The sequence below is a fragment of the Neophocaena asiaeorientalis genome, unplaced genomic scaffold, assembly GCF_003031525.2.
Source record: "Neophocaena asiaeorientalis asiaeorientalis breed wild unplaced genomic scaffold, Neophocaena_asiaeorientalis_V1.1 scaffold760, whole genome shotgun sequence".
Classification (NCBI taxonomy): domain Eukaryota; kingdom Metazoa; phylum Chordata; class Mammalia; order Artiodactyla; family Phocoenidae; genus Neophocaena; species Neophocaena asiaeorientalis.
The window spans coordinates 100,763-109,600 of NW_020174640.1; the positions used below are offsets into that span (position 1 = coordinate 100,763).

The 8,838-nt window shown below is 39.0% G+C and overlaps 1 protein-coding gene across 4 annotated transcripts in view; it reads right to left on the reverse strand.

Annotated features, from left to right (window-relative positions):
- Window positions 1–6,313, reverse strand: part of NONO (non-POU domain containing octamer binding) — a 13,937-nt gene extending 7,624 nt beyond the window's left edge. The window contains exons 1-3 of one of the 4 annotated variants that reach the window (XM_024758119.1): window positions 6,188–6,240; window positions 5,295–5,351; window positions 476–635 (exon numbers count right to left, since the gene is read on the reverse strand). In XM_024758119.1, the coding sequence (XP_024613887.1) occupies window positions 476–626 (151 nt within the window). In that variant the 5' untranslated portion in view covers window positions 627–635; window positions 5,295–5,351; window positions 6,188–6,240. Of the gene's footprint in view, window positions 1–475; window positions 636–5,294; window positions 5,352–6,037; window positions 6,166–6,187 lie in introns of those variants that run through there. The other 3 variants (XM_024758117.1, XM_024758120.1, XM_024758118.1) reach the window with 3 other exon arrangements.
- Between the last annotated feature and the right edge of the window lie 2,525 nt (window positions 6,314–8,838).

Here is an 8,838-nt window from a genome sequence, read left to right on the forward strand (position 1 = left end):
AACTGGGAAGCCTGCCTGCTGCAACTAAGACCCGGTGCAATCAAATAAATAAATAAATAATTTTTTTAAAAAATGGGGTGGCACAGGCCCCAAGATAAAAATATAATACTTAATACCAGATTTCTTCTCCATTAAGTCTTAAAGACCTTTTCTATATTTTCTCTATGTACTAGTCATCTGATGATTACCTCTAAGAACCAAGCTCTGAGGTAAAGCATGCAGCCATCTGTTTAGCAACAGAATGTGCCAATGCAGCAAAGCAACCTGTACTCAACTGCTATCCTACATGTCTGCTCCTTATTTCAGAGAATCAGCCTTTTTCTATCCTAAGTATTAAGAGGTAAATAGAGAAAAGAACAACAAAGGTGTGCTACAAAGGCCCATTACTTTATAATCCCAAGAATCTAATCTAAAAATCAAGAAACTATTCCCAAGAAGGGACCTATTTCTACCCCACTACCTAGCATGTACTCACTTTGGCTGCTGGCTTGTTGCCCATTTGCAGGTATTGGTGGAGGTGGTGGCTGCTGCTGTTGCTGCTGGTGGTGCTGCTGATGGTGATGCTGATGATGTTTCCTTGGAGTGTGGTTTTGTTTCTCCAAGTTAAAAGTTTTATTGCTCTGCATTTTTGCACCCTAAAAAGAAACGGTAGAAGGTCAAATACATTCAGTGCTAAGAGCACAATCAGCCATCTTCCTGATGACTTGTATGTCATTAATCACCTTTGGTATTATTTTTAACAAGTATGGCAAAGGAGTACAATTCAAAAATCTAAAAACCACCAGCACTAGCAGTTATGTTGTACATAGAAACTAGACAAGTACTAGATAAGAACAGCCTGCACTAGAATGACTTGAGGAAACTTCCAGTTCAGTAACTATGTGGATTAATAGGAAACTCCTTTCCCAAAAGAATCTACTCCCTAAAAATTGGCCTTATCATAATATTAAAGCACACTTTAAAACGCAATGACTAAAACAGATTCTAGTTATCACAAGGACTAATAATAAGTCTTGTTCTTCTCTGGTACCTTGCAGTCCTAGCCTACAGTAGATACTATGGAATGAACAGCAGGAAAAGTATGGGCTGTGGAGTTAGATATACTTAGATTTGAAGCATGGTCCTAATACTTACTTACTAGCCATGTACTACTTAGTAAATTACTTCTGCACCAGTTTCTTAAGTTGTTATAAAGGGAATAATAAAAATACCTACCTCTCAAAGTAGCTATAAAGATTAATGAGTATGTGAAAACACTAGTTCTGTACTGGCATATAGTAAACACTTGGTAAATACTGCTATTAATCACAATGGAAAAATAAACGACTACCAAAGCAATAAAAGCAGCAAATACAAAATTATACAATCATAAAATCTTAAATTCTGTCATTTAAAAATCAACATAAGGGAGTTCCCTGGTGGCCTAATGGTTAGGATTCTGGGCTTTCACTACTGTAGCCTGAGTTAAATCCCTGGCTGGAGAACTGAGATCCCATAAGCCACACAGGTGTGGCCAAAAAAAAAAAAGCAGCATAAGATTAAATGAAAACTCCTGGTATAATCCAGACTAAATACAAAAGCTGATGGTTTTAAAATGGAAATTTCCTAATGGATCAGGTTACCAAAGTGAGGACCATCTTCCTCATCCAAAGGCAGTTCTCCAGTAAATTAAAGGGCAAAATCAATCCTGAATCTTTTCCCCTCAACACAGGACCCTTCAGTCAGATTTAACTGAAGGAAAGATGCAGAAAAGGACCTTTTCCCTGAATACTCTATTATTAACATCATGATTCCTTTAAAATAAATTATATTCCTCAGACAAAAAAAATGTGACAAAGGCTTAATAACTGTTGATTTTGGATTATGGGTATATAAGAATACTTCTATGTGTATAAAAACTTTCTAATACATTTTATATCATATCCCACCAAAACTGAAAACATCAATGCAATTAAGTTCTGTATCCAAAAGTTGTTTCATAAGACAATAGATAACAAGAGCTATCAAGATGTTCCTATTCTTTTAACTCAGGAATTCTACTTCCAGTAATTTATCCTAAGAATATCATTTTAAAATTTAAAACTACATCCAAGAAATACTCACTGTTATGGGCTTTCTGGTAACAAAAATGATAAAAAAGACTTAGGTACCCAAAATTAGAGGCAGTGTTTTTAATAAATTGTGGTACATCTATACAACGGAATGTTACATGGCATTAAAAATTATAAAGACCATGTAAACATGAAAAATGTTTGGTGCTTTAAGAGGGGAAGTGTTTTTTTAAATGCATGAATGTAGATAAGAAACAGAAGGTGGGCAAAAATGAAATCTGTCCTGCTTGTAAACTGATAATTTTTTTACTAATTTTTTAAACTAATTCATTCAACAAATATTCACTGAATGCTTACTATTTGCTAGGCACTATTCTAGGTGCTTGGGATGCCTCAATGAACAAAGCAGATTCTTGCCTTCAGCAGTGATAGCCTTCCAGTGAGAGAAAACAATATATATAATAATTAAATTACACAGTACTTAAGAAGAGGTTAAGTGTAGGGGAAAATAAAGAAAAGGGGGTGGAGGGAGGGAAAAAATGGACAGGGAGTGGAAGGGGGAAGATTGCAATTTTAAATAGACCTGTGAGGTTAGCCTCACTATAAACCTGACATTCAAGCCAAGACTTGAATTCTCATTTGTATCATTTCATCAATCTTTTGTTTCTCATTAATAAGGTACAAAATACATCTTTAACATAGAAAACGTAGAAATAAAAATAAAGAGAACCCCAAAGACCCACCACTACAAAAGTCACTGTTAACATTTTGGTATACCCTTTCAGTCACTGATTTATACATTTGTATGTATTCTAAATGGTATATTCCATGTCACTAAATCTTCTACATTTACTGTTAGCAGACAAAGTATTCAGCTGTCAACCAAGCCCCTATTGTGTTGGGACACTTGGGCTGTTTCTAACTTTTCACCATTATAAACAATGCTCACAGCTAAATCTTGGGGCACCTCCATGACTAAATATTCCTCCCACAATTTCCATTTTTGCTTATTTACCTTCAAAACATACACTATCATTTCAAAACTGCAATCATAAATGCATTGTTGTATATTCACCCTTTCCCCATTTCTATAGTGTCAACTTAATTATACTTGTTAATGGCTACATAAAGTCCAATTGGATGTACACTAATTTACTAAACTACTCCCTATGAGACATTTAGGCTGTTTTCAGCTTTTTCCTATTACAATGCTGAAATAAATACCTTCTTGCTTATAGCTTTCTGTTTATTTCCTTAGGATAAATTCTTAAAAATAGAATAATTAAATGCCTTTGTGACTCTTGCCACATAGTGTAACAACTTTAAGCACCATGAATAAGTGTACCAGTTTCACAGCAAATGGGATACCTTAAAAAATGTTTTTAAAAACAAGATATAAAAGTAGGAAATTAAAACACAAAATTTAAAGTCTACTCCAGCTACAGGTGAGGATAGGTAAGTGGGCATTAGAACCAGATCTTTTCCTATTTGAATCCCATGAATCAAACACCTCCATTCCCCTGACCCCAAAGTGACCTACAGCAGAAACTTGAATTATCCACAGCCATTTCTCCAACTAGTTCTTACCTCTGGCTAGAATCCAAGGAGCCTCTTTTTTTTTCCTCCAGCCTTTAATATAAGAGTCAGTGGCCCCAGCCTCAATACCCTGCATCCCATTCAGGAACCCACAATGTATATGTTAACAGAAATCCTTATAGCGATCCACTCAAAACTGAAATATTAAAAACTATATTTACATCCTAACCACACCTCACCACTCCATTTCAAAAAAAGCCATTTTACAACTTAGTAGAAATGATCTTGAGCACTGGGATGTCCTAAACCATTTAGAATTACTTCAAGGGAGGTTATTTTTGGTTTTAGAAAGTGTAGCCTGGTAGTTAAGATGATAATACCAGATATTTATTGACCACTATATGTCAGGCACTGTGCTAAGTCCGTATTATCTCATTTAATGCTCATAACTATCATTCTTCTGAATAAGAAAACTGATGCACATCCAAGGTCACACAAAAATGTGATGGAGCATGGAGTAGAACTCAGGTCTGTTGAACTCTAAAGCTCATACTCATCCCTATGCTACAAACTGTGTAATCAAGCTCACCTTGATTTTAGAGTTCAGAATCCAAAAAACTTACTAAAATGTCACTTAACTTCTGAGCCTCAGTTTCTTCACCTGTAACATCTATCTCACAGGGCTGGTTATTTTGACTAAATGAGGTTACTTGTTCCTGCTGGCAACCACTACCCTTATTTCTACATATGGTGGGTACTCCAGTTAGACAAATGTCATCAATTACATTCTTCCCCTGCTCTTCTGCATTCTAGCAAAAATATTTTTACAACCAAACTGCCTACCTTTTTGTGTTGAATAAATGTCTCCATACTGCCAATCTTTATAATCTTTCCCTTCAGTTTTTTATTTCCCAAGCAGGCATTCAACGGTGAACACTAAATATTGTATAAATCACCTAAAACAGTGCCCACAAAGTAGCAAGTAGTCAGTAAGTGTTGTCCCTATAATGTACTTCTGATGATGACCACCAATATAATTTGTAAGTATGTGCAGGTATCTTGGTAATAAATTCACTGCCCCCTAACCATGGGCCTCTGAGAAAAGAACAAAGCATAAAGATCATTACTAAGGATTTCTGTCTACTTATCTGCCCGTAAGTCTAACCCTGATGGACTTTCTTGAGAGAAAACACATATTTATGTTAGAAAAACTGGTGCTATTTGCAACACAACTGCACAAATGTTGTTCAGGTACAGACCAAACACTACATCACATATATCTGAAATCTAAATAAATGTCCCCTTAATTTTCAGGAAAAGGATCAACTTTTTAAGTGGAAACTGTGGGGGTAAATCTAGTAAAAGTCTACCAGACGGAGATGGCTGCCTGGATGTGGACCAGCTTGAAAGCTGTAGGAGGCACTGGCATGGTAAGGTCCTTTCCTAAGAGTCTCTTAAGACCTTTAGTAATAAGAAGTCGGACAAAGAAACAATGTAAGTGCAACCAGCACCCTCCCATTAGAGTTGCCAGACGTATCAAATAAAAACACACTACAGTTAAATTTGAATTTCAGGTGTTAAAAAATGAATGATTTTTAGTATAAGTCCCATGCAACGTATACTAAAAAATAATCTGTTGCCTACGTGAAATTCAAATCTAACGGGGTGTCCTGTATTTCATCTGGCAACTCTACCCCCTACACCTACCTCAACTTCCACCGAAGATAGCAAAGTGCCTCCCAGTCCTCTCTAACCTCGACTTCTCTGTTAAGAACACAAAGAAAAGCATCAACTTACGACAATAATTTTTCCAAATGTAAAATACCCGATAGAAAATCCATAACATTCATTTTCATTTTAAAAAGTGATGTCATAGATGGGTCGAGTAGCTAGGCAACAAGACCAAAAAAAAAAAAAAAAAAAAGCCTCCAGGAACCTGCCTAGGAAAGCGGCGAGGTCTGGACTAGCAGATGAACTTCCCAGCTAAGAGTTTCTACAAAAAAATATCGCTGGGAGGGGGGGCGCTTTCTCCTCCGGAATTAATGGCCTCAAGAGGTCGAGAGGAGGAGCACCCGACAAAGCGCCTCCTCCTGCAGCCGCGACTTCAGGGCTCTCGGATAATAGACCCCACACCCTCAGGCCCAGGTCGGCTCAACGGCCGGGGAACTTACTGACAGGGCTCAGATTCCAAGATGTGTCGCACAAAGAAAAGAGGCGGGAAGGGAAACGGGAACCAGGTTAAAGCCGAAGGCGAGGCGAGGGGAGAGCGATGGGCCTCCGCGGGTGGGCTGAGGAGGCCGTGTGGCGGCGGGGACAAGGCCTCAAGGGGCCTCGGAACGAACGGCCCAACTCCCTCCAAACCCAGCCTCGCTCTCGCCTCTATCTTCACCGACTGTCGCGAAAAATCCTACTCCCCTCTTGAACAAGAACTAAGTCGTCCCCAAACTCACCCTCTACCGACTGTTTTCTCCTCAGAGTAAAGGCGACGCTACACGGCCTCCACCGTCCCGAGAAAAGAGCGCGCGACCGCCGGAAACCAGACGACGGAGCTCTGTGGCTCCCAAGGGCTACAAAGTGGCGTTCTCTATTGGTTATCTTACCTGCCAATCAACGTTTATCTCCAGAGGCGGAATCGGTTTTCCACGATTTCTTCGATCTTATTGGCTACCGAATGCGAAAGACTTGAGTTCGTGTGAACGACAGTTGGGGACAAAGAGCGAGGCTTTGTACCGAGTGCGCATGCGCAAGTTGCGTCCGCTAGAGGCGGAAAAGGAAGGGGGGAGGGGGATAAAGGGTTGGAAGGAGAGGCATCAACGGACTGACTGAAAGACCGAAAGACCAAGTGATGGGAGGGGGAAAGGAGAGGGGAAAAAAGGGGGAGAGGAAAGTGGAAAGAGAGTGAAACAGAAGGGGAGAAAATGTGCGCGTAGGCGTGCTCTGAGAATTCCTGCACTGCGCCTGTACAAGAAGCTAGAGTAACAATGTCATTGTATTCAGTGTAGTAGATCTAGACTTTTCCTACTGAAAAAATGCCCCGCCATGTTTCTTTTTTCACACTTCCTCATTAGGGCTTGCACTCTGACACTCCTTACTTAATCTGATTTTCTAGTTGCTTCTCCTGCTGCCGGGTTTACTCCTAAAGCCCAGCTGAAATAGTCATCACTATGGCTATGGTTATAGAAAGGGATGGGGGAGGGGGGATCGATACTTTAGTCTCTGTGATTACAAAGAACTGTAACCAGTACCCTCATTTCCATGGTAACCAGGGAACCCAGCAGTCCAAACATCACTATTCTCATGATTTACAGAGAGACTCAACAGGTGTCATCATTGCCATGGATACATTGTAGGCCTCCAGATCAGACTGATTCTATATTCCAAAGGATGTCAATTAGGTAATCACCTTCATTTTTCAGTAACGCCTAACTAGCCCTGTGGTTAATCAAGGGCTACAACACTCAAGTGATAGGTGTTTGTAGTTAATTCCCACTAATTAACTAATTCACACTCAAGGTTTCAGGGTGTTCCAACTGGCTCCACCTTATGTGGGGACACAGTGATCTAGAGCCTGTCTAGAACCTTCTGCAATGACAGAAATGCTCTATATCTTCTCTGTTCAGTACAGTAGCTACCGGCCATATGTGGCCATTGAGGGCTTGAAATATGATGAGTGCAAGTGAGGAACTGAATTGTTAATTCCATTTCATTTTAATTAGCTAAAATTAAGTAGTCACATATGGCTAGTGGCTACCATATTGGACATATCTAGACCAATGGAATTGTTATTTTTGAGAATAAATAACACCTCTATTATGAAAAAATAATTCCTCTATTCTGAAAAAGCCATTTTTTCTTGCTTACAGAAAAAAAAATCAAACAATACCCAAAAGTAAAAAGAGAAAAGTCTCTCCCTCTATTCATCCCAGTGATTACAATTATGACATTATTGCATTTCTATTTTCTATGTTTGTACTGTCCTGGTCAAAGGGAAAACTTCATACCTTTTTATACATGTAGGATTAAGCTATACATATTTTTCTGAGCCATGACTTTCTCACTTAAAATACTTTAGCTATCTTTCCATATAAATGCATAAACATCTATGAGGACTTTTCATATCTAATATTTTAGAGACTCCAGCATGATGGTTTCTAGTATTTCTGTTAAGTGAAAAAATACATAGTTACAAAAAAGCTACTACGGGACTTCCCTGGTGGCGCAGTGGTTAAGAATCTGCCTGCCAATGCAGGGGACACGGGTTTGTGCCCTGGTCCAGGAAGATCCCACATGCCGTGGAGCAACTAAGCCTGTATGCCACAACTACTGAGCCTGCATGCCACAACTACTGAAGCCCACACGCTACAACTACTGAAGCCTGCACGCATAGAGCCCATGCTCAGCAACAAGAGAAGCCACTGCAATGAGAAGCCTGCACACCACAACAAAGAGTAGACCCCGCTCACCGCAACTAGAGAAAGCCCACGTGCAGCAACGGAGACCCAATGCAGCCATAAATAAATAAATAAAGCTACTATGGATTCAATACCATTTTAATGAACTTATACTTTGTTAATCACGACAGCTGTTTACACCATTGAAAAACTAAAATAACAAATGAAAAGAAAAATTGTTGTACTTTTGTGTAGCTCCTCAAGGCAATCACAACATAAGCAGAGAAATGTTAATGTAAACAAATAACTTCAATACTGTAGGCAAATAAAATAATAGTATCATATTAGAGGTAAAGGTAGCTCTGCTTGAGTGGATCAAGAATGCCTTCACAGAAAAGAGCACCTTTGAATTGGGTCTTAACTAAGAAGTTGAAGTCAGAGAGATCAGTGTGCAAAGGGTCAGAGACAGAATGACCTATGTTTTAGGTAATTTGTCATGGCTGAAGAGAAGTGGGGAGGCTGAGTGACAGGAAATTAGCCTAGAGAGATAGACATAGGCCAAACAATTAAGGGCCTGTGCCATGCTTAGAATTTTTTACTTTAATCTGTAGGTGATGGAGAGATATTGAAGGGTTTTGTAAAAATAATGGGTTTTTTTTCTGATTTTAAAAGTAATATATACTTATTGAAGGAAACATTCAAAATACACAGAAGTATATTGGGCTTCCCTGGTGGCACAGTGGTTAAGAAAAAGAGAATAACTTCCGGGTTAAATTCCCTGAGAGCCTTATCAACAAGGTGTTGAATTTTTTTTAAACTAGTCCCTTATCAGCTCTGTAGATGTGGTCCATGAGTTTTGG